The sequence below is a fragment of the Oenanthe melanoleuca genome, chromosome 2 (genome assembly GCF_029582105.1).
Source record: "Oenanthe melanoleuca isolate GR-GAL-2019-014 chromosome 2, OMel1.0, whole genome shotgun sequence".
Classification (NCBI taxonomy): Eukaryota; Metazoa; Chordata; class Aves; order Passeriformes; family Muscicapidae; genus Oenanthe; species Oenanthe melanoleuca.
Window position 1 is genome coordinate 58,119,215 of NC_079335.1, and position 27,286 is coordinate 58,146,500.

The window sequence follows — 27,286 nt, forward strand, 5'->3', positions numbered from 1 at the left end:
GAGTTCCCTTAACTGCAGCAAAGTTGCTCTTGACTTTTACTGGTAAGACTGGTAACACAATCAGGTCCTTTCACAGTAAAGTAATCCAGTGCCTGAATGAGACTACTGGGTTGAAAAGTAATAAAGTGAAGTCAAGTGAGACCTAGTAAAACTTGTATTTGTAAAACACACCTGCAGAAAACAAATTATCTACCAGCGCTAGGCCCAACCACACATTAGTTGTATACCCTGTGCAGCCCTGGGACTCCCACAAGTTTCAGCTCCTGCAGAATTCAGCCCACCCTATCCACTCAGAGTGCCTACTGCCAAACCTAATCCACTAAAAAAGAAAATCTGACTGTCGATCAGGGGCAAACTGCGAACCATAATGTTAAGAACAACAAAAAGATTTAACATTAAAGACATTTATATAAGCCCCTCGTTAGCAATCATTTACAGATCAGCAGAATCTCACTAAGCACAGTCATGGAGCTACAGAAGTATTTGGGAATCAGATTAAAACAACGCCATCAGAATTTTCATTGCCTGAATCTTGTTTTACTACCTGGGGGGAGGCAGTCCTCGCTCACTGATCAGAAACTGCTTGAAAATAAAAGCACTACACAATGTGATCTTCTGACTATAAATGTCACAAAGCAGTATTTCACATGCTATAGCATGATATAATAGAAACATCCAGTACAAAGAACTACCAGTGATGCTAAACTGACTTTTACAAGGCAGCACAGCCAGAGCAGGTGCCAAGAAGTGAATGGTTTGTTAAAACTAAGGTTCTATGCAGCTGGATCCCCAAGTGCACATCCCCATATGCATACATTTATCATATTTAGTGAAGAAGAGCTCAAAGCCTAGTATGAACACTGGAATCCCTGTGCAACTGACCTAAACATAAAGCGGTATTTTGAATGCACAAACTGAAACCAAGATGACCAACAGCTTCCTGCACCCTTGGAAATATGGATGGTAAATGTGGAATGGTGACTGACAGCTCAGGAAGGACTAAACAAAGACACGAGCAATCCTCTGAAACTCTTGGGACAGCATTTCCAAAACTGTGAAAGTATGAAGAAATAATCTTAGGCATTTTCTATAAGCTTCAGGGCAAAGCTTATCCTAGGATCACCTCCCTTTAAGAAACCACAATTGCTTCCTTGCTTCCTAAGAGATAAAATAAAGGCTGGGTAAACCTATCTCTCTCTTAGCATCTTGTACAATTTTTCTTCCAAGCTGATCTGTGTTTTGGTCGGTCATATCACAGAAGTACAGTAAAATAAACTGCTTAAATAATAGCTCTATCTCACTGTGCCACTTGTTATTGCATATGGTAACCTGCAAAAAAGGAACACTAACAATTAAAGCTAAATACAATATAAGTAGCTTTGACATGCATGAAGTTCTTCTGCACTTAACACTCTCCCTGAAATGTTTACAAGGAATTAAAGTAGTGCTACAGTTGGTCTAATGACTTCAAAATGCTGCATAAGAAATTGTCTCTGAGCAATAAAAAACAATCTCTGTCACGAGAAGTCATTAATCTACTGAAGTATCCCAAGTATTCCAAGAAGTATTGCTCAGCCAGCAATCCTTAGTTCTGACTTGAGCTGACTGTGTGTTATCTGTTCCTCATCACCATGCCCCATTTCAAGAGGAACCTGAAATGCTGTTTAACACTCTTGCTGGCCACCCACATTACATGGGACTGAGTAAAACAGCCCTTGGTAATGCAGAGACAAGAGTGGTAATCAGGAACACAGTGGCCTATTTACCTATGATTCCTACAGGGCAACTGTGGCATGTTCCTTAGCTGGTATGGTGTCAGGTTAATAGATAGCACTAAAGGATACAGACTTGATGCCACAGCATTGCTGCCCTGTTCCAATCAAACACTTTCTGCATGGGTTTCTTGAAGCATAGCTCCCACCATCAGCCTAAAATGCAGAAGGGGCAAGCAACTTCATGTGTGTGAGGTGCACCTGCCAGGGGAGGTTTTAAACACTTTTTAGGCTTTTCTCTCTTCCTCTCCTCTCAGAACACACTGAATTGATCCTGGCTGCCAGAACTCTTCTTGCTATCAATTTTCTTGGGACAATCAGCACGATTTCTATTTTGCTCTATTTGCTCAGTAGTTCTCCCCATTAAGATCAACCCACAGTTAAAGAGAAATAGAAGCAAAACCTACTGCTGAGGGCAACACCACAGGAATGAATATATATATACACATATATTCACACAGGAGATATCATCCACAGTCCTGAGGAGAGTACAAGAGTCCAAATGGGAGAAAAAAGGTAGCAAAGTGCTGCTGTGGAGATACACACAGGCCTGTCTTTGTAAAAAAGGATGGTTCAACCTGCAGTGTTTTGCAGAGAAACCTCTGATCATGAGAAAGTACCACACTGCACATGGCTTTGCTAACATGCATCAGGATTGGACTATGTGCATTACAGCAAGGCAGATATGAAAGAGAAATTTCTAAAGGGTATTATTAGATGTGTAGATAACAAACTAGGTAACAGATCTAGTCCAAATCTGCTTTAAGGAACAGCTGAACTCTGCTAAGCCCCAACCAACATTCAATGGATCTCTTACTGCTGGCACAGGGTCCTTGCCTCTGCCTAACTTCCCCTATCATTTGAATCATCAATTTGCTTGTAATTCCAAGTCCCAGAGTATCGTTGGTCTCACTGGAGTTAAGAATCCAAACAATTAGTTTGAGTTGTAAAGCTGAAAGGGTTTATATTCCAACAACCATCCCTCAGCAATGCCCAAATTAACTGGTGAAGGTGTAATCACAGCATAACACTCATATCTTCACTGCTCCTTCTTGAAACTGCCTTATTTCTTGGAAGCCTGGGGCAATAGCTACAAATTGTCCAGCAGTGAAACATTCTCCAGTTTGTTACATACTCCTTCAGCAAACTAAATATGCTAAATAACTTAAACATACTTAAGACTGTACATATAGAACAAGATATCATTTAGTGTAAAATGCCCCAAGAGCACAGCCTTTAGCAGCACGATACTGTGGGATTTACATCAAGTGAGAGTCTGGCATGAGAAGCATCTGAAGTGTAATTAATCAAGATATGTAGTAAAAATGTTTGATTTTTATGTAGTGGAGAGATCTCCCCCTGCACACAGAGAAACACTCTCATGTAAGAACAATGAAGTCCTGGTACTGGATACTGGCAGCTGTTCCATAAACTCATGCTAGCAACAGAAAACATCTAGTAGAACTGGCTCTGTTCTCTGGAATTACTATACATTTTTATTTTTCTAATTTCATTTACTTAGCTGTTTTATTCTTACTGCTGCTTTCCTCTCAAAAATTACAGCCTTGCTGCTTTACTAAAATATTAAAGCAACTCTAGCTAACTTCTACTTTTGAATTATTTTACATCAAAAGACTTCTGAAAAGATACACTTTTCAATAAGGTTCCAGCTCTTGGACTTGTTATAATTTATATATTAGCAAAACAAAATCCAAATTTATGCTCCATAGATCTCCCCTACTCTTCTTCCTCAGGACTTGCTAATGTTATGTTTCTATTCAAGCATTCCAGTTTACATACAGGATTTTCATATAAGGGGCCTGGGATAAATGGTACGTGTTACATCCCAAAGACTGTATAAACTTTCATAGGCAGCTGTCTCCAGATTACTATATTAAATCAGTCTCTGGCCATATTCTTCTAACAGTTTTGGAGCTTTACTTCCTATGGCACTTACTTGCAAGAAGAAGTACCACCTTTATGGCACTTCCTCACTGGCTGGGCTATCGCAGGTCTGGGCTTTTACTCAGTGCTTGACAAGAACCAAGAGGTATTTAAATTCTTTTCACTTCTTTTCCTCATCTTTCCACCTGCCAACAGCAGTCACAGCCTCAAAAATTATTCTTCCTTCTTTATTTCAGGACTGACATAGAGTCTATGTAACAAACCCAAACACCTTTGCTGCTAAAACCACCATGGCAATGAAGGGGATCATGCCTTAAAAATACTAACCATTAAAATTACCTTGATATATCTAAAACTACCTTTTAGATGAGAAGCTGAAAGATTAAAAAAAATAATGTTTTTCTTTCACTTTTATCAACACATATATAATCCCTCTCCTCTCTCAGCCATATCTCTGGGGTTCTTTTCAGGGAAAAATGAAAGTAATGCAAAGATCCCAACCAAAACCTTCAGTTTGGAGAAGTGAGCAACGACCTACAGATAATTCACACAGCTTTGGTGGCAATTTGGTGAACAGTTCTGCAATTGGCTCAAATGATAAATAAACATGAAGCATCATCTGGGGCAGGAACACCTCAAAAATATTGAGTCTGGTCTCCACAAAGCCAACACACTCTGAGCCACCTCTTCCCACATGGCTGTCACACAAAGCACAAATACTTCATGCCTGATCTCTGCATGACAGGTATCACACAGTACACTATGTGTAACTCCAGAAAACTCATTTTTACCCTCCCTCCAACGAGATGAAGGACACTTTGCAGGCAGCCACTTTACCCCAAGAGCTGATAAACTGGGTTTGCAACACGACACCCCAGTGCCTGAGAAATCATGATGTTACTCAACAAAGGCAGCAAGGGCAAATTTCAGAAGAAAAAGGAGGTCCTGCCCTGGAAGCTCTCAACCCCAATTCTTGCTCTTTTCCCAGTGAGCCCAGTCAATACTTCCCTGCTCCTGCCACCCTCAGCCCCTACACCTGCTGGCCCAAAGTGACCACAGAGGTGCCCTGCCAGCTTCCCTGCTGCAAGACACTCCTCAGATTATTAAAAATTAAATGCACAAAGAAATACTTTCAGCTGAGTCAAGGCCACAACATTCAATACTTGGCTGTCTCAAGGCCATTTTCTGACACAGGATAACACAGAAATGCATCAAAGCGGGAAAGAAAGAGTAAAGATAGGAAAGTAAAAAAACAACAAAACCCAACAGATTTTATATAAAATTATGAGTAGCACAAGATTTTCCTAATTACAGCCTGAGTAAAAATAATTTCAGGAACAGGAACTGAGAGCCCTGCTTGTCTGCCTCTGCTGGGGAGGAAGCCTATCCAAGGGCTTGGAGCTCTATTCTTGACAGAAAATCTTCACCTGGAAGAGTAACTAAAACGCTGCAGCAAAGTATACCAAACTACATTAGCTCTAGGACAAAATGTGCTTCAAGGCCATACCAGAACACCTCATTCCTGCAGGCACATACATGAGGGCAGAATCTGGCCTATATTCCATACACCTTAAGTTCTTGTTCATAGGGAAGGGGGGAAAAAACCCTCTTTGAGTTAGAGCAGAATCTGCAAAACAGTAAAATTAATCCTACAGCTCGTCGGACAGAAGGACATTGTTACTTAGAACACAATACCAGGGCAGTGCTGATAAACCTGCATACCAAAAGAGAGACAAATGGGAAACTTTAGTCCTGAACATTTACCTATGAAAACTCCTTTTAAACATAACAAAAGAAATAAGCTAAAAAACCTAAAACTTTCTTTCAAATTAAAAAAACCCTGTCACTTGTAAAAATTGTTCCCTTCACTGAGACAGTGATTTGAGTTAAATAACCTCGATTAATAGGCAACACTTCTCTTGCAGTGAAACATTTCCCATTAGCCAATTAAATACTTGATTAGCTCTTCAGCTGTGATGTTAGCAAACATCCCAGCCCATCACTGCAAATATATCCCTTTTCCAAAATGTTCCTTTATACAGGCCCATCAATTTGCTGCGTCTTTACAGTTAATGCAAACAAGGATCGATTTGGTACCCCCCAAGAAGTGAGTTTCCAGTTGCTGGCATCAGTTAAGCCAGTAACTTTAATTCCTGTGAGACCAAAGTGCTGTGTGACTCTAACTCTCCCCTTTCACTCCTGCAAGGAGGGCTCAATGCCTGAGTTGAGGCAAGAAGTAGAACAGGCAAAGATATGAGACAACTCCTTTTGTTAGAAATGAAACATGGAGAGCATGTAAGAACAGTTTTCCTATTTGAACATCATACAAAGAAGAGTTGCAATGTTTTCAACCCACCTCCAGAGAGACAGTTTTCCATCACAGCACTGTACATTACACTGGTGAAACACAGCAGCTCCATTTCACTCTAGACAAAGCTGCAATTTTATCACCACACTTTGTGTCAGCTGTACCTAGGTGTTGCAGGTGGCAGCTGATGTACTTCCACCAAAGCAGGGATGTATCCATAAAGAAATTTAAGTGTTCAAGAATACAACAGCAGATGGGAAAGCCAAATTCTGAGTCTTTTAAACGTGCAAGTAGTCACACTGCAAATATTCAAAAATCTGCAAGAATCTAGCTTGTCACTAGATTTTTGGAGGTGTTTATTTATGAAAAGGGGAAAAAGCATAAAAAAATTGGTGTTCTTGGATTAATTTGAATATATCCAACATTGCTTCAAAAATTTATGAAGAACATGTAACAATTCACAATTCTGGAAAATGTTTTTTTGTTGCTGTGGGATCTGAAACCAGGAGAAACGAAAACATTATATACTATCCTAAAAGAGCAAGGTAATTGAATAAACCCACTCTCTTCCACAATGGTGCAGATTACTTCATCCACGATGGTCCTGAAAATGAGTTTAACTCTATAGATAACTATGTTCTTCACAACAAAAGGAATGAAAATGAGAGGAAACCGTTTTTGTTCACCAAACAGAAAACAAACAAAAACCAGCAAAAGGGCTAGTAAGGAAAGAATGGTTAATCTCACATTTCTAAAAGGGTATTATAAACAAAGCATGGTGAACAACAAAAATAAAGGATTAAAAAAAAAGGATACAAAAGTGCTTAATGGTGTTCTTTTAAATATTTACTTTGCTGCTATTTGGAGAATAATTTGTTCCATTTAGTAGCATTGGGCTCAAAGGACCGCTTTAATCCAGAGAGATTAATTATAGCCTTTGGAGTTATAAACACAATTTGGGAAGTGAAGCGGAGAAGAGGACAGAGACTCCTCTCACGCTGGCGCTTAACAAGTTTATGTGCTTTGGGGCTACGCTACGCAGGCTACACCTGTACACTGCAGGCAGAGCACTGCACAGGACACCCATGAACGGTGGAAAAACAGCCCCCAAGATACCCAGGGAAAACACTACTCTACCCTACAGTGTTGCTATAGGCAACCAAAGTACTTCTCAGGTGTTCTTCATCAAAATTCAAGTTCACCAGCACATTACAAAAACGTCATCTAGCTTTTATTACCTGCACCAGAAATGAGCTGCCACACTGAGGCAAGCAGAGGGCATGGGCCCTTCAAAACCTCCCACGTGCTTTCAGGTATTTCTCCCTCTGGTCACGGCTGTGTCCCAGGCCAGGAGACACAGGGACCAGCAGCAACGCCAAGGCTGGGAGCGAGCTTACCTAGCAAGGGGTTGGCTGCCCCTTCCTCCGAGCTTTCCTCAGCGCCCTCCTCTCCCAGGCCGGAGGTGGCCGAGTCGTCCGGGGCGGACGCCGAGCCGGGGGTGCTGGGCGCGCTGACGGAGCCCGAGTCCCCTTCCTCGCTGCTGGAGCCGTCGCGGTCGGGCCGGGCGGCCGCGCCCCCGCTGCCGCTCCTGCGCGCCTTGCGGTGCACCCGCGAGTGCAGCACCATTTGGTGGTAGGTGCGGAAGATCTTGCCGCACTCGAAGCACTCGGTGGACTTGTTCTGGGGGCCCCGCCGGCCCTGCCGCGAGGCGGGGCGATAGTCCAGACCCGCTGGGGGCAGCGGGCAGCTCTCCCCGCCTGGGACACCGCCGGCTCTCTCCAGGCGCCCACCGGCGCAGCTCTTCTTCTTGGGCTGGCTGGGAGAGTCCTGGTCGCGCTTGCGCTTCTCCTGGTTGACGAGGATATACTCCCTCTTATCCTTGTCGTAAGTCACGTCTGCGTCTGCCAGGGCCTCATCCCACCCCACATACTTCACATACTCCGAGGGCTCTACTACTTTTCCTTTGGTGGCCAGCTGCCAAGCTTGGTAGCTACTGACCGGATCCAGCTCAGCTACTCTCTTCCCAGCCTGTCCTCTCGTAACTCTGTCCAGCCCTACAGATGGCAGTAGATTGAGACACTGCAAGAAAAACTGCTTGGTTACCGAGGAGTTCAGGCTCCCATCAGTCAAGCCCTCAGCTTTATCCCCGGTGCTGCCTGGCTGCACACGGTAGTGAACAGCATTATGCACTTTCAGGCTTTCCATATTTGTAAACAGATTTCCACACTTGGTGCAAACTTCATACAGAGATAGGCCTGTCACAATTGTCTCCTCTTGTATCACATCATTGATAGTGGCAATCAGCTCCAAATCATTTTTTGGTTTGTTTTTGCTCCCAGACCTGGGGCCGTGCGACTTCATGTGGTTTTTGAGAAACCAGGGCTCTTTGAATCTCCTGCCACAAATATGGCACCCGTGATCAAATGAGCCCCTGTGCTTTTTCATGTGAGCTTTCAAGAACCAGGTTTGACTAAAGGTCTGACCGCAGACTTCGCACGGGAACTCGCCCGCATTCAGCTCGCTCTTGCAGTTCTCGGTGTAGGTCTCCCCATTGGGGACCTGAACTGTTATATGGTCTTTCTCTATGTGGTTTAACAGCGTCTCCTCCCTCAGGGTCATGTAGCTGCAGAGCCTGCACTTGAATGGTTTGTGGACCTGCTGCAGGTGCTGCTCCAGGTCCTTCTTCCTTTCAAATTTGTTTTTGCAGAAGGTGCACTGGTAAGAGGTCAGCTTGCCATCCTCCTCAGCTGGTGCCATCTCTGTGACCTCCTTCTTGCTGCTTCTCAACAAGATCTTGCTGTTCTCGACCTGAGCGGTGCCGTTCAAGATCCTGTTGCAGGCAGATGTGCTCTTAGTGGGGCTGGTGCACCCGCCGAGGCCCTCGGAAACACCCATCTCCCCCAGCTGCGCCTCCCCCATCTCTGCCTCGGGCCCCTGACTTAAAGTGCCTGTCCTGTGACTGCGGATGTGGATCTTCAGGTTGCCCTTCTGGGAAGCTCTGTGATCGCAGTAAGGGCATTTGTAGGGCTTCTCACCTGTGTGCTTCCTCATGTGCTGCGACAGGGAGCTCTGAAAAGGGAAACTTTTACCGCAGATGCAACAGCTGTGGCACATGGTCTTGTCAGCATCCACGTCGCTCTTGCTTAGCTTGGCAGGGCTGGAGGATCTCCGTAACTCCATTTCCACCTCTCTGCTACGATCCATCTGTATCACTGCAACAGTGGGTAAGCGGGGCAGGAGGACAAAAGCATGTCCGGCAGCAGAGGAGGGCTGGAGCGCGTTTTCAATCATGCGGCTCTGCGGAGAGGAGTTTTATTGCCTCATTCTCAGGGTAACGTTCCTCCTTTCAGCTGCTCCGCAGACTCCGCAGCACCGATTTATTCCTGTGTGTTCTGTAAGTAGATGGCATAGATCACCTGAAACAAGAACAAAATCATACAAATGTACAGATTCTTAAATATATTCAAACCTATTCATGTTTTGAGTTCAGTAGCTTCCATCACTCACCCCGCACTCAGAAGCACACCATATGACAATTTATTGCACCAAAAGGCAGTAGTTTCTCTTTTTTGCTGATATTCTAGACTTCAATGACAAGCATAATTACCAAATAAGTAAAATCCATAAAAGAGCAAACACTCATTTCCATACACTGACATCAGTGCCTTGAATGAAGCGCAAACTTTAAAAATACTTTTTGTTTTAAAACCAGGCAGAAGTGGCTAAAAATACACCACAAATGAGGACAACATTTCTTGTGGGGGTTATTACACTTTAAATCTGTGGCTTTACCATCATGTGTAATTTCATGTAAAATACACACTTGCCAAAGATAAAAGGCTTTCCTAGAGACTTTAGCAAGTATCATATTCCTGCTGGCAACTGCATTACTTTGTGTCTCAGACAGCTCGGCTGTGCTTGAAGTGGCAGGCACAGAAAGGCACAGAGGCTGGGGACGCTCAGTACTTTGATTACAGAGCAAACAAGAATGCAGAGCCTGACAAAGCACTCATGAAAACTAGAAGTTATTTCCTGCTGGACAGTGAACTAAAAAAGAAAAAAACCCTCCAAGAAAAAATTTAGTCTCTAACTAACAAAGCAAAATGATAACGCAGCTATCAAATTACCTCAAATCTGAGTGATTTATGTCAACATGACACACAGGAAATGGCACCACCACACACCTCAATGAAACAGAATTTTAATCATAAACAAACAAACAAAACAAGAAAAAACTCTGATTAACCAACCAGATTAATAGAAGTTTAAATAGTTTTGTATTTTTTCATTAATAAATCCAAGGATCAGTATCTTAATGCAAGATCAAACACTCCAGGACATTGTATACAGCAAAAAGCAATGATCAAAATCCACATAGGCTGTTTCTCTTCCAATTACTACACTGTAAAACAAAATCTTCCCCCCCTCCTATCCTCATTAAGGACTACAAACACCACATGACTAAGATCAAAGAACACAGACAGCATTCTCTAATGAAGAGAACTGATCTATTGCCACATTAAGAAAACATCAGCTTCTTGAAATGTAGCTAAAAATATGCAGAGCACTAACAAGACCATATATTCCCACATCCATCATCTGACATCTATGACTCAACAAAGAGCTGCAGACCTACAGCTGTAAATTTAAAAATTTCTCACTGTATTCACCTCTGAGTCTCTTCAATACGTAAATAAGCAGTCTAACCACATCACCAGTAGAAGCTGAACAAAAAGCAAGACTGTTGCAATGCCCATCTCAGTTACAGGCTACAGAAGAACTTCATTACATTTAATTTAATCCAGCCCTCTTATTTGCTACAAGACATTCATTTCTGGGCTAGATTTTCTGCATATCTAGTATCCATTTAGCATGTTAGGAGTTCTCAAACAGCATCAAACCCAAAATGCCTTTTCCTCAGAGAGCTGGCAATAACATTTAAAGGATGAGTTACAAAAGCAATTTCATTTCTTGAATGAAGCCCTTTTTTGTTATTAGAAGAAGTAGGTATTTCATCCAGAAGTCCATATGAGCAGGAAGTTCACAAACTACAGAATATAAACTAATCTTTGAAATTAGTCATTTAAAATCAAGCTGAAGGACAGCCTCAGAAGAGACTTCTTGGGTAAATAAAGAATGTCAGCCACTGAAGTTGTGGCTGCACCAGAAGGTACAAACACACAAAACAGAAAATACAAGTTTATACTGCCCATCAGTGGATGAAACAACTTCAAGTAACTTCTTATTTATCTGACCCACAATCTAAAACCACCAAGTAAAAACCCATATTGCCTTATAAACAAAAATTTAACCTACAAGGGATTAAATCATAAATCACCAGGTTCTTGTTCAAGTATCCTGCGCTAAATGCAAGCAACAGCTTCCTCTGAAATGTTCCACACTGTTTCAAAAATAAAAAAATAAAAAATAAATAAAGCTTCAGGAAAAATTTTTTTCATGTATTTTATACAGTGTTTTCTACATTCTTATTTTTCTGCAGCTCACACCAGTGAGAATACTGCTCCAATTGGCAGGCTGATTTTTAGACTAATGACTTTTTTATTATTTTAAAATGTAGAGTTAATTTTAACTCAACTTTCTGCAGTGTTTCCTGTCTGAATGTTCAAAAGAGATTTAAGAGCCAAGCTTAGACAAGAAAGCTGTACACAGCAGTCCAAGCACATGTAGATCCAAAGATTTAGTCCCTTTGTTTACTTGGCCACAGATTCCCTGGGCTTAGTCTTGACATATTTCACTTTAATTATTTATAGCATTTTCATTAATGAAACTTAGTTATGAAAATGAGGCTATGAAGAAAGCATCACTTATAAGAAGGGTATTAGCCACTCACAGGAGATCCCCATAGTCCTGTATTAAATTAGGCCTGAGGGGGAAAAATGTCAGACTTAAAAATTACTGAGTAATTTTATTAGTCTAAAATACTTAATGGAAGTGTTATCGTCTTCACAAAAATATTCTGAGATATTTTTTTTTTTCATCTTTATTACTTTATCTTGCCCAATGTACTGCAATCTGTGACTTTTAAAGTTGAAATAAAGTATTCCTAGACTTGAATTACTCAAATTCATGCACATATAAGACTCACAAAATTTCAATCTGATATTCCAGACAAAATTCTAGGAGGGTGAAGGGTGTTCACTCAATCTGAGCTTACTTTACAAAGTATGTAAAGATCAATCTTTGGCTTTGGTAAAATATATAAACAACTTACTTCTCCCTCCTCATATCATTTGAGTGGCTACTTAGAAGCAATTCTTCCAAAGGGGTCTCTTTGCAGGATAGCATAGTTGGTTCATTGAAAACTAATAAATAAAATTACAACTTTGAAAAAAAGCTTCAATTTAGAAGACTGAACTTACAAAGTAAGGGAAGAATACCAGTAAAGAATCCTAACAATAGGAAATAATATTCTGTCTTAATTTTTTACCTCGTGATTAATTACTAAATATCAAAGATGGCACAAGGAATGGAAGATGTCAACTGGTAAATCAAACAGTAGCACTTACTCTTTCATTAGGAGTAAAATTTTTCCGTAGTTACCTTTGTTTCTTTCTGTCTGACTGTGATGATAAAAATAGTTGTATTTTGAAATAATTCCAAATCCTACAGTATTCTGAAATAATTCTCTACCAGCACACATGGAATGCAGCCACCACCAGCTACCCTCAGGCCACTGAAAGTGTTTCACCTCTCAGTAATTTCAGGGGGTGACCAGCAGCCTTTCAGTGCTTTGGCCCAAGCTGACCCTGCAGTCCCACAGCACTGGCTCATCACACAGAATCCACAGCAAAGTCACACCAGGCTGCAGATTCCTCCCAGACTGTCACAGCACAGAAATCCCCACCAGCCATAAGAAAACACAAGTGAATGTAAGCCATAAAGTGATATGCAGTCTTTAAAAATACTTTGTGTGTGTAACGGCACTTCAGTCGATGCCAAATGCCATCCAGCTACTTGGGGGGGCTCTAAGGGGCATAGGAACTAGATTTAGTTTATTTTGTTGAACTAGGAATCAGTAGTTCATGTAAGAAACAGCTGGCCAGTATCCATGAGGCATTTTCGGCCCTTTAAAATACATTTATCACTGTTTACATGTGAGTTTGGTATATAAAGCAAGACGGAAGAGAAACATGGACAAAGACCCAAAACCAGGAGGGGTGGTGGGCTGAGAAATAAATGCCTTTGCACAGCCAAATATTTTAGCAATAAGGTTTCTTCCTGCACCATTGCCTCATAGATTCTTTGCCTTGACCCACATGGGAACAAATACAAACAAACTTTTTTTTATTCCCCTAAAGGGAAGACAAGCTTTCCTACATTATTAAAGCAAGCACTTGACAAAATCCACTCTATTTCAATCATTTAGGTGTCAAAACTCTTCTGGTTTTTAAAACTAACTTGGATAGAGCTGTTTCCTTATAGAGAAAGAGCATTTGACCAAAATGACTTGCTGTCACCACAGAGCCTCAGCATCTTTTCCATCATCATCCATGACTTTCCCAGTGAGGCTGTGGAAGTAATCACAAATTCATTTCTTACATACAAATATGCTGTGCAGTGCAGACAAAGAAAAACACACGAAATTATTCCAGTTCCAACACAGAACAAGCAAACTATACATTTCTTTTAAATTTTTCCTCAGTTAAACATGATTTTAAAAATCATCATTGCATGGTTTATAGTGGCAAGAAGGGAAAACTCTTCAATAAGTATTAAAGAAGAAAATACAATTTGGATAGACCTATCCAAATAGTACAGTGTATCTTTTAAAACAAACTGCTTTCAATCTGGGTGTATTTCAAGTCCCATCTGAAAGATAAATGCACTGGAGAAATAATCGCTCTTCTAATCTCCAAGAGGTTTGAACACACACTGCAATCACTCCACCATGTTCTTCTGCCAAGAGCAACAAGGACTTGGAAAAAAAAAAGAAAACCTATGGGAGGCATGATCTCGTGGAAAAGTATCTTACTGGAATTCCTTCTAGATGATGAAATGATAGGAATAGCATGTAAATATCTAGATGAAATTGAGTAAGTTGTGTTTCTGAAGAACAGCGACCTGGAGATTTGAGAAGGCTCAGATTGCCTCTTTGCCATTCAGAGCAAAGACACCAGACAAGAGAAAAGTGCAAGAAGAGAGGGAACAAAAGAGAGAGAACATTTTACAGCTGCCCCACTAGCCTTCACGCTCACTGAACCACAGACACCTTTCTCTCCCTCTGTGTCTCCTCCCTAGGCTACACTCTGTCCTCCACACACACCAGCCTTGCTCTACCTGCACATCCTCCTGCTCACTTAGTGAGGGGACATGGCTTCTCAACAGCCACATCCCATGGGGATCATCAGTCCATCACCCTGAGTAAAGGATCTATCCTGCCATCCTCATTTACACACCAGCCCTACCCAAATGTCTCTTACAGACCCTATCACCAGACTATGGACCACAGACTGCATCAGAGCACAGAACAAAGAGCTTATCTTTGAACAGAAAGCCTGTACCTGAATCTGCAGGAAATTCTAGAATTCTGCAGCTTATAAAGGTAAAGGCAGCATAATTCTAAATTGATTTTTTGAGAATAACCCAAACTAACCCAGTAAAAACCTATCCAAAAATCCCCAGCCAGTTGCAGAAGACTGGCACATTTTCCAAATGTATTCACTTATCAGAAGTAGCAATCTTGATAACAGACCTCCTGAAGTCTGTTGAAGCCTGCCAAAATTGACACAGGACTGAAAAAGAAAAATAAAAGGCTTCTGGGAAAACAAACAAGAAATTTCTATTAATCTATTTCCGCTCAGGCTTTTAAAATCCTTGGGCAGCATTTTGCAAAACATTTTGTTTAATTATTTTCAACCAGCCTTCCCTGCAGCTGGTGAAGCTCTTCCCATTTGCAAAGTTTGTTGTCTGAACCCTGAGATATTATTTTGAGCTTCTCCAAACACATCATGTGTTTTTGTGTCTTTCTCCCTCCATGAGCTAATGACATTTTGCAGCAGGCTTCCAAGCAGCAGCCAGGAAAGCAGAGTCAGGCCTTTCCAACTGATGCCACACCCTTAGCAGAGGAAAGAATACATGAAATAAAGGTTAAAAACACTAATGCTGAAAAAGCTGGAGGCATGCATTTGCAACGAGGTGATTGCTCTCAAAATGAAGTCAGCAAAATCTCTGTAACCCAGATTTTTCTGTGGGTCCTCAGGAATCAGCTCAGGAGCAAGGCTGAGTGGGGGGAGTTTGTTTTCACACTGCTACAGGGTATGTTGAGAAACACAGAGCTGTCACCCACTCAGTACATACTTTGTGTTTTAGTGTACTGTGCGTGTTTGTCTTCGGAGAGACAAAGAAATGTACTTTACTAGTTACACTGTAGTATTCTAAGCAATGAATTGAAATGTATCATTAACATCCAGGACAAGCTTTATCTTGCTACCAAAACAAAGGGACTATTCTTTGAACAAATTGAGGGGGAAAATCCCATAATGACAATGAAGAGTTCCTCTCCCTAAAAACTGTGCTGCACAAGAGTAACAATTACGGGCTTATATTCTACAGACCGAGGTTGAGAATGGCTGCATGAAGTGATGCATTCACTATTGGGAGAGTAAGTACCATTGATGACAAGGCCTTGGGGCTTCTGCTGTTCGCAGACCAATCAATAATCCATTATGAACAAACTACATTTTCCCCTAATATGAAGAAATGAATAAAAGGGAACCACTAACACTAGTACTTTCATGGAAAAAAACCCAACAATGCAGAAATCACAAAATGCCATCACAAGACTTAAAACTATTGGTGATGTCTAACACTGACAGAACAAACCACAATAATCTTTTATTTTACAGCAGTTGCTGGAGACCATTACATTATATTAAAAAAAAAAAAAAAAAAAAGGCGCTTATTTTAACAGCAAGATTTTTTTTCCAGGCTACTTATTCTGGCTGCAGGACAAAACAAAAAGCAACATTAATCTTTCTAAGCAAGGAGGAGAAAATGAACTAACTAAGGAGAAAATGAACTAACTTCACCCGAACATCTACCAGCTTGCTTCAAACTATTTTCTAATGCAATGTAAATAAGAACTTCTAATTAGAAATAACTGTCCAAATGTGACTGGTCAACCATAACAAGACTTTATTGCAGCAGCTGCGTTACCATCCAGACATGAGGCCCTGAAACTGTTGTTCTCCCATTGTCATTGTCAGATGCTACAATACAATCAAGAGAGGATCCATTTAAATAGCACAACCGTAGCAAACCTCAGCATCCCGAGTCCAGTTTCTACCCAGACCTCTCAGCATAGCACCAAAAGGCAGGAGAGAAAAGCTCTCCTGAAAAATTACAGATAAATAAATTTAAAAAACAAAGTTACCGATTTTTTTGATGGGTAACAGTAAATTAGACTCAAAGAAAAACTGAGACTGATGCTACTAATGCATAAGGCAGTCCATGCCCTTTTTGTGAAATGTAAGGACTAGTAGTTAAAGTTGACCTCGCAGGGTGTGGGGCTAGGAGGAATGAATGCACAATGTGATTATTGATCAGCCCTAGAAAAGCCAAGAAGTGCACCAGCGCAGATGTGATTTTTCTTTTCCTAGGGTAATTAATGATATATATTGGCAAGTCAAAAGCTCTTATTTTGACATGCTGTAACAGTATCATTAATTCTGAAAATAAGCATCAACTTAGGTTCCAAAATACGGGGAAAAAAACCCTTTTAAAAAACCCCAATAACAACAACAAAAAACCCCTCCATTTTACTTCAGTGTAACAGTAATGTTTTCCTATTTGGCCACACCCACCAAGGGATTTACTTTAGTGGCTTATTATTCCTAATAAGCCTTAATAATTCCTTATTAAATATAAGACTTTAACGTTGAAGAAACATTTACAGTTTTGATAGTTTCAAAAAAATAAGTCATTTACAAGGAAAGTCACCTCAATACTGTGTATTTCCTCCTTATTCAAATCAATGGCATTGATGCTGGCTATTCATGCATGTCTATGGAGATGCATATATATATATGGGCAGCACAGGATTTTCCCAGCATCCAATAGTGCTTTTATATTTAATGATCTTGTTAGGGCTTCTACTGTAGACCAATTTACATGGAGGGTAAAACATTTTCAGTGTGGGGGCTGATTCCAAACTGTATGGGCAGGGTATTTTTCTGTCAACACGCTCTGTTCCCAGCTCAGTTTCTATCTTACAACAGTAAAAAAAATTTAGAAGTATCTATTTTTATTTGCAGTGTCACGACAAGGACATACTTAGGTTTTATGCAATTTTTACCTTATCTGTATAGAAGAGCAGGGACTGGGTCATCAGCTGGCAGAAAACAGAGGAGTGCAGTACATGGCACACACAGACACATACCCACCCCTTCTTGCTGCCTCTTTCGTTTGCCTTATCAATGCAAGCTACACACAAACCACATCCTCAGCTGCCGTAAGTGCACACAGTGCCATGAAATCAATTTGTATCAATTCAGAAGCTGCGCCACTAACTAAAACTGGAATGCCTTTGTGCTGTATACATCAAGACCTAAATGCAAGAAAAACACGAGCATAATTGAAGGTAAACATTTTGAATTGCTGATTTCCTACTCCAGTGAAAGTTACACGAAGCAACCTTGCCCTAAGTGCCCAAATTCCACTTTGTCACAACGAACAATTGCACCAGTAAGGAACAAACTTCAGTGCTTTAGTAGATTCATGCAGCATTGTAATTGTCCAGAGCAGACCTCAAATGCAAAAAGCTGTATGTTTAAAAACAAGTTTACTAGCTACAGCCATGTGCTCACCAGGTCCAAGGAAGGTAAATATTATTTCTATGGGCCACTGCTGCAAGATAAGCTGTGTGAAGAATTAAGAAATTCAAGCTAATAAATTAATTTCATTTATACCTAATATATCCCACTGCTCAAACTGCAACAGTAAAATCATTACCTTACAAATAGAAGTGTTGCCAAGCATTAACCTGTTAATAGACTTAGAATTGCAGCATTGTGCTTTGATTAACTACTAATGTCTTACTGTAACAAAAATTATCTCTTAAGTAACACCACCAAGTTGTTTGCTTACTTTTTCCCCCTCCACAGTATTATAAAGGAATAGTAAAGCAATGAAACAGAAGTAAAAAGAGTTCACTGAAAAAAACAACAAAAAAAAAAATTGGGGGGAGGGGAGAAGGAGTGGGACAGAAAGGGCATAGGGGAAAGGGAGAAGAACTGTGCCCTGAAATACAAGGAGGAATAATGATATGCAATAAACCATGAACACATTCTGTTAAACATTACCTTCTGAAATAGACTGAGAAGCAACACAAAATTCACAAAACACACAGCTGGCAACACCTCATTTGCAGATGCTGGGCTACTTTTTTTTCTGCATGCCTGTAGAGATATGTATGCATGTTTGTGCGTATATAAAGTATTTCACTGTAAGCTCTTGTAAAGCACAAAACAGCATGGACAAGCTCTATTTTAGGAAGCTTTCTTAAACTTCTTAAGAACTTAAGCAGGTAATTCATTAAGACTTTCAATCACAGTTTTTCCATTCTCTGCAACATTTCTGAATGTCAAGCATGCAGACAATGCCCAGACCCAGATGAAGACACTGCACTTCAGAGATCCTCACCACCCAAGCTGCAGGTTGCTCTACACCAGCTGAGACTCAGGACCCACTGTGCTGCTTAAAGCACACACAGCTTTGGCACCATGACACCACCAGTCCCAAACTGGCAGTTCTGAGGGCCAATCTGTGCATAGACAGTGCCTTAGAAATACCTTCATTTCACCTTCTTTGCACTAAAGTACACAGTACCCCTGAAGATCAATTCATCCACAAGAGTAATTTTGATGATGAGATTATCTTACACATATCAGCAAGACAGGTGACTGCTAGTAGTTTAAAAGAAGGATCAGAAGTTCCTAAGTTCACCAGTAGTTTTAAAGATGAGATGTCATCTGTTGCTTCATTACTCCCACAGTCCATTTCAGTTTTCTGCAGTTATAATCATTAAAAGCCATTTCCATTATATATGTGATAAATCCAACTTTGAAATACACCAAGACTTGTACTGGTCTGTCCCTGCCTGCACAGAAAAGCAAACTCCTACTCATAGCCAGTAAAATAAAAGTGGCACAACCATAAAGCATGAGTGGATTTGCACAGTGAAGTAACTACCTTTCTCTTCTTTTCATTCATTTACTTCTTTAAACACAAGTGAAGAAAGGAATAGTCTTGTATGTCAAATGAATACAAAGCACAAGATGACTTTTTCTGGATTTCAAACCTTCCAGTCAGGAGAAAAGAAACTAAACCTGAAATCAAATCTTTCAGCTGTCTGTTGGTCTGGCTTATTTTGGTATGAAGTGCTGAATTATCTCTGAGGAACATCGCTGCAGTGTATCACCTAAAAGAGACAAACATTCCATCCACTCCTTATAAATACAATTTCAAAGCACATTTTACCAACCCTGTAAATTTTGCTTTCATAACAGCACAATGTAAAGCATCCTTCAGAATTTGGCAGGTCAGGACATTGTGGAATCACAAGATGAACCCGATTAACTCTGTTTAGAACTACTCCATACATGTACTTCTCTCCTTGCAATTTAATCAAAGACTTGGAACCTTTGGGCCAGTCCTCCACCTACAGTGTACAATGCACTTTCCCAGAACTCCAAAGATAGACAGAAATTTACCAAAATGCAGAGAATGATTCTGTGTTAGACTCTCTGTGAAAAAGAAAGGCCTGGGTGGACATCAATCTCCAAAACCATTCCTGAGCTCACTGCTGGCCTTTGGTACATGAAGGCAGAGTTAAGAGCAGAAAAAAAGGAACAAACCCCACCCCTACTTAGGTACCCTCCTTACAGCCTCAACACTCAAATGCTGAGCAACTACTTCAAAACAAACAAAACCTCTGAAATTATCACTCACAGGACAGCAAGCAAGCAAGACTGCAAGGAAGAAAAGGTCTGCTAAACCAGGCTGTTGCTGGTTTATTTATTTTTCCATACACTACAACTTGCAAGACAAATCTATCAACTGGTAAGAAGAACATGAACTATGTACACCAAGAACACTGATCTGTTTGCATCACAAAGTATTAGTCAGACTTTATTACTGCTCTCAAAGAAATGAGTGTATGGACCACATGCACAGACCAGCACCCTCTCCTCTCACCACCTGTCACAACGGAGACCTCAACACGCCACCATCACCACACGTGTCACTGCCCCTTCCACCACAGCCCACGTCCCTGTCCATGCCATGCCCCTGTCCATGCCACGTCCCTGTCCATGCCACGTCCCTGTCCATGCCATGCCCCTGTCCATGCCATGCCCCTGTCCATGCCATGCCCCTGTCCATGCCACCCACACTGCTCCTGTGCACTCATCTGCTCACTGCTACCCTCCGAGCCGGCTCCACCCCGCTGCTGCCACCACCATGCCTCCTGTCCCCAGCTATCCACACACGCTGCCTGCCTGTCACATTCCTTCTGGACCACCTCAGGCCAGCTGCCCTTCCTGCCCCCTGTACACAGATGTACTTTAAAGGCCACGTCTTTTCCCCACTCTTTCCCGTCTGTCTGCCTGCCCTCCAGCCCTTTCTCAGCTGTCCCCAACACTTCTGCTTCTGCCAGGAGCACTTTCACTTCCTTCTCTCTCCCAAACCTGTCTGAGCCCTTCATGACTAATTCTTCCATTTGGGCTCTCCCTCATTACTACAGCCTCAGTCCCTGCTCACTGGCCTGTTGTTTGCCAGGACATTCCAGCACACATTCACATGCCTCCTCCTTGCCCCTTCTGTCCTCTTCCCCAGAAGATGCCCACTCTTCAGGATTTCATATCCTCAGTTACAACAGAACCATCTCCAGCCTCCAAGCCTGTAACCTGTCCCTCTCTGTCTGTTCAGTAACTGCTGCTGTCCCAAAAATCAAAGGATGCCAACACCCATGTGAAATGCCTCGCGTGTGAGGTTCAAGCACCACTCTTCTTCAAGCATCTACACAGTTCCACCCTACTCTCTTTTGTGTGGCCAGTGACTCACCCTCCCTAAGACATCTTTTATATCAGTGTCCCACTTACGACCTTGTGTTCTGACACTGCATTTAGAACTGGTTTTTCATTTTACTTTCATTCATTCTCAAATTACATTTTCCACAAATTACTCAAAATTATTTTCTAAAATTAAATCCATCACTCAGTTTTGTATAGTTTTTTCCCCATAATGCATAATATGTGTACTACATACTGTTATGTTCTAATTGGTATGAACATTCCTCAAGGCGGGAACTTGAGATCTTTTATATGTGCTCTTTTATGTACTTTTAAACAGTGCCAAATGTTCCAACTTCAAATAATTTCCAAGAGCAAATTATCATTATAAAGTCAAAATTCACCTTTTCAAAGAGAAAAGATCCTTCTTTTCATCAGAGGTACAGAAAAAAGTTGAGAAATAGCCTCTTTCCCATGAGCTCCAAAAGTAAACTAACCCCTTCTTCTGCCTACCCAGAGTTCATCTCTTAAGTTAACCAAAAGGACCATCAAACAAATGGTAAAGCTAAGCTAGTAAAGAAGCTAACAAGGCATTAATCACATGTCACTATCCTCTAGCTTGTCTGCCTTTTTGAAACATACACTTCCAGCCAACCTTATGCATTTGCATTTAATAACAAACAAGAAGCATAATGACAAATAGAATTCAAGTGCTGCACTTCTCTCTCCGTTTCACCAAGGAACTGGAAAAAAGCAGGCTATGCAGAACACCAAATTAAAGGGTAAGATCTTTAGAGGTGATGCTCACTTCAGTGACATATTCTTCTTACAGAAGTTAGTCTCTTTCTACACATGGGTCTTTAGGTATCATTTGAAAGCTTTTCAAACTCACTTTCCTCCAGCATGAGCATGCTGCTTTATATCACACATTTTACCATTCTGCAAATAGAAATATACTCCTTCACCCCTCAGGGCAATGCTGAAGCAAGTAGATTTTCCACCAGAGAAGCACAACATAACTGTGACTCTTTAACTCCAAGAGCAGAATTTGAGCCACACTGCTAAATCCTTAAACCTGTTACACAACAAATAAGCATGGATTACAGCGTGGCTGGCTCATTATGGGATGTTTTGTGATGCTATTCCTAACACACAAACGCCATTTGTCTTGGCCACACACATAAAGACCGTTCTCCTATTTTAGGTTATCCATCTTTACCATCGCTTTCTCTTCTCTGCATCTCACTCATTTTTTACTCATTTACTCCCTATTTAATGTACTTCTACATCGTAGACAGGGCTAAATAATCATGTAAGTAACAGCACAGTATTATATTTGCTCTATATGTGAACAGCTATGCTACAGTTACCTGACACTTCATACTACCAAAGCACAGCATTTGTAACTATATATTACCTTTATTACTCCGTGGCTACTCCACTTGCAGCACTAAACAAAGAGCATACAAACAAAAAAAAGCCATCTATGCCAGGGAGGTTTATATTTCAGCAGAAATAGCAAGCGTAAGTAGTAGAAAATGCCTGACTAAAAGCACATTTTTAGGCAGGTGTAATCTAATTTTGGCAGGTTTACAACAGTCAGCTAGAACGTTTGCTAATACTTTAGAGGATTTGGGATTTTTTTTAAATGGGTTTAGATAAGCACACCTGTATTCACTTCCTTAAGTAATGGGTACATAAAGCTACTGTTTATAATTTAAAGTGATGATTTTCTCACGAAAAAAAAAAAAATTGCCATGTATATAAGAAAAAATAGCCTCAATTTAATCAACAGTAAAAAAACCACAATCCTGAAAGAAAAACACACACATTATTACTACCGTGTATGGGGTCAAAAGTACACCACCTTATCTATAATCAAGTATTTTGTAAAAATAAGGAAACATTTTCCTTAAACCCTTGTATCAGGTTTGTATTCAAACAGGACAACTCCTTTTAATAACACAACCCTGAAGATACAGGTTTACAACTAGAAGTATTGTCCTTCATTCTGTCACATTTCTTTTTTGACAGGCTTTCAAGTATCTCCTGAACTTGATCAATTCAAGTGTGATTCATTCAATTAACATTTAAAATCAAGGTATCCAAAACCAGATATGGACAAAACTTGCAGAGAAAGCACAACAAAAATGGTTATTATAGTACTGCCAACTCACAGCACTAAACCTTGTGACCCACAAGGCAAGTTTACAAGCTCAAATATCACAGTATATCCACCAGCTTAGGTGAGGTTTTTGACCATAACTTGGCTGTGGATTCTCTCATTTGTCTTTTGAGCTTTTATAGTACACTGAGTCTTATCTCAAGCTTCTTCCAATAACCACGAAGTCAAGGAACTTTCTGTTTTCACAGGCTCTTTTGGAACCACTGGCCTGCAGAAAAAGGGGCTTTGGGAAATGATCCCTACCTTCTCCATGGACAAAACTGTAAGTGGGAAAACCATAACTGAAGCAAACAGATGTGGTATTCTTTTGCTCTGCTGCTTCACTCCTAAAATACTCCTCAGAAGGTTCCAAAAGCTTACCTATAAACAGAACAATCCCTCCACATACACAGTCAGCAGATGGATGGTCAAATGCACAGAGCATGCATAGTCTCCACTTACTCCAGGGATTTAGAGGTAATTAAAAAATTAGGAATAGAAAGATCTTCTGCCAGAATGTTTCTAGTATAACCCTGAATATAAGTAGAACAGATGTTGACAACAGCATTGTAAAACAATACAAAAGAAAGAGGTGACAAACCCCACGGTGTCCCACTGGGTTTGTCATTTGAAAAAATGTGTCTGTCTTGGGTACAGCTAAAGGCAGTTGCAGCATCTGTTAACACCCAAACCAGTAAGAGATTGTTTCAGCCCAAATTGCTAGGTAACCTGTAAAGGAGAAATCAACAGAACAACCCTCTGAGATACAGCAGTAGTGCTGAAAAATTAAGTCCAGAATAGGTTCTGTTTTATCACTCATTTTCTAGCATATTACCAACTTGAAACTTGTGAAAACAACATCCCTTCATATGCTTTATGATAACAAACCAAAGGTGCAAAGGGTCTCATGCTGTTACCTAGATGACTGGACCAAGAGAAGCTGGTCCAGCCTCTGAAGTGGTGTTTGGCCATCAACAGGCCCTGCCATTGCCAACATGATACCTCCTGCACAAGGCAACTGCTCTTTGGGAACCCCATTATGGCAGCTGGATACAGCTCATTTAATCAACAAGTTTCTCTCATCTCAGGGCTTGCAGAAAGACTGCCAGCTTACAAGAGGTTTACACCCACTCAGGGCTTTGGTTACAAACTGAGGGTCAGACAAGTGTCCCTCTGGACTTACTGCGACAACTTTAGCACTCACTGCACATTTATACCCATACAAGAAGGGCGACACCAGTCCTTCAGTTTTTGTTTTGAAGTCCAAGGCTGACATTTACCTTCCTTATACATTTAGAATTACTTCCTTTTGCACTGTAATTCTTTTTAAACCCTGCCTGAGACTACGAAGCGCTCATCAGCTGGAAATCAAGATTTCCAAAATTTTAAGAAAGTTCCCAGTTTGCCTAGCACACCTCACCACTATCTAACCAATTCATATAAGGCTTAATATTTGCAAATGGACAAACTCCAGAAAGAAAAGCACATCTAGACTAAAAAACCAAGAAGACTCAGATATGACTTCTAGCTTAGTCACTGAACTGCAAACTGGTCAAACTGGGAGAGTACCCCAAGAGGCTTCTGATGCTCCAAGCACTGTCAGAGTAAAGATAGGGGATGAAGCACATGAATCTTCATCCTGACCCAGTTCAGACCCTCTTATGTTCCCATGACTATCAGTAACAAATCCAAAGCCACGTGCTGCTGTAGGAGAAGAGGGCGAAGGCCTTCCCACATTCAGATCTTACAGCCCAGCCACCTCCAGTCGAAGGGTGGGGAGTCGCTTTTATGTGGCCGCAGAATTTCAGGGCAAGGCTTATCTTTCCTGGCAAGTTGCAAAAGAGCTGGCACTGCAGCCACCCAGAGCACAGCCACCATCTCTGGCACGGCAGGAATATGCCTTGGCAAGGTAAAGAGGACTCCCTTCCCTGCCTTTTTATGAACATATGTGAGAGGTCAACAGCGTCCAAAAGAGCTGACAACACAGCTTTCAAACTGGGAAGGCAAATAGTGCTGATTCCCTGGAACAAAAAAACCCAAAGCTCTAAAAACACACACATCTACCATTTTGCTACCTGCTCTGTTTGTGTGTCACTACTTCCCACTGCACAGGCTGTCAGGAACACGGACACCTCCCTTACTACAAACCAGACACTGCCTGCAAGAGGTTCAGAGGCATCCTCATTGTGCCTCCACCAAAGGAACCTGAGTGACCAACTCACAGCAATTATCTTGCAGCCAAAAGGAAGGAACAAAAACCAAGTAAATGAACTTGGATAACTAATGACAAGGATCCTTTGAATCTTAAACAATGACATATAAGAAAGATGTCAGTAAGATTTAAAGGGCTTTCATTTTGAGTGAAAGGCATGCTACTATGAAGAGAGGAAATTATCAGTGTATTTGCACACACACCAAACTTCACAGCTTTCACTGCTAAACCAATAGTTTCTCTGTTTGAAACAGTGAAGCTCATCTGTAGAAATTTTGCAGCTAACAAGCATTTGATTTCACTTCTCAGCAACAATACGGCCATGATATTACAAATACCATAAAAAGAAATTTTAATTATTTAAGAGTCAGTTGGTAGCTATTAATGAAGGCAAACTGTTAGGGAAATCCTGCCAAAAGAAAGTAACAACCAGATGTGTATCAGTGCAGCAAGGTCTAACTTAACTTTACCAACTTTAAATCATTAAAGAGTTGGACTCATCTATTATCAACCTTTATCCCAACATTTCTTTTAGAGTATTTCCCCTAATCCAGAATCAATATAAGCCCTTGACCAAAGCAGTTTAGAAATCATGAAATACATGTTATTATCTAAATAAGAGAAAGAGCAGCCAATCTTACAGGCTTTCACATTTATATCTCAAATTCTTTTGAGCAACTTCCATTAATCTCTCTCTACAGTTTTTTAAGAGTTTGCAATGCTTCCAGCAGCCTAAAATAAAACAAACTGCAGAGATGTGAGAAAGTTATAGATTTAATTACCCTATATTAATGATGTTTGTCATCTACATGAAATTGTAAATGAAAATGACACATGCAGATCCAGAGATGTGCCTGCAATAGTTTGTACCCTTGGCCACCACGCCTGTGCGGCAGCAGCTAATTACAGGAGAGAGCTATGCCAATATGGAGCTCGTGCTTGTATTGCAAAAAAGAGCAATTCATAGCCCAGCTTAGGTTTAACTGCACAGTGTGGGGCTTGGAGAAAAGACCCACGTTTTGTATTGATATTATTAGAGGGGTATTTTTCACAGAACTGAGAACTATGTTTCCGTATACATCAAATAAACCAAAAGCGCAACTGAGCCAACACCTCTTGTATCATGCTGCATTTCCTTATAAGGGATCTGCAACCCAAAATACTTAAACTACTCTGATAACCCCCTGATATGAATATACGAAACTCCAAGGCATCAAACCACAACATATCTTTAGCACAGCACAGAAATATCAAATTTAAGAGCTATTTCATTTGTAAATGCATCCTTATTAGAAGAATGCTTATTGCTTCACTGGTTCATATTCCCAAGTCTCTGGCCTATTGAGCAAGTAAGGGAAACAACATGTATGCATTTTATAATTATGTTATCTCCACATTATTGTTCTTGTTCTGCACTGATGAAAGCACTAAAGGAAGAAATGCAGCCGCTGAGCACCAAAGGTGCTCCCCATTTAAAGTACCTTACTGAACAAATGATGAAGTCAAAAGTTGGCCATATTCATTCAGCACAATAAAACCTTCCAAGGGAGAGTTGCCACATTCATCAATAATCAATCATAAAATGTGCAAAAAATCACAGTTTTTCACCCTTCAATTCCAGTATCCACAGGTAGATTTTTATCTGTAAACATCTGAATCAATTCTCTAAAGAAACACAACCAAGAGCTGAAAAACTATATGTAAGGTTTTAATTATTCTCTTAGTGTCTTACCATGAAGTTTGTTCTAACATTTTTCCAGCTGGCCAAGAAAAGCAAATATGCGTCAAGGTCAGAGAGAAATAGTTGGTTCTTGCTTCATTTGAATTCCAGTTCTGGGCAACAAAAAAATCCAGCAATTTAAACAGGAAACTGGCTTAATAGTTCTGAATTCATCT

The 27,286-nt window shown here is 40.7% G+C and overlaps 1 protein-coding gene across 2 annotated transcripts in view; it reads right to left on the bottom strand.

Moving 5' to 3' along the window:
• The window catches only part of ZNF516 (zinc finger protein 516), a 99,005-nt gene that overhangs the window by 48,054 nt on the left and 23,665 nt on the right, over positions 1-27,286 (bottom strand). For both annotated transcript variants that reach the window (XM_056484777.1, XM_056484778.1), the window contains exon 2: positions 7,383-9,401. In XM_056484777.1, coding sequence (XP_056340752.1) covers positions 7,383-9,276 — 1,894 coding nt within the window. In that variant the 5' untranslated portion in view covers positions 9,277-9,401. The remainder of the gene's footprint in view (positions 1-7,382; positions 9,402-27,286) is intronic.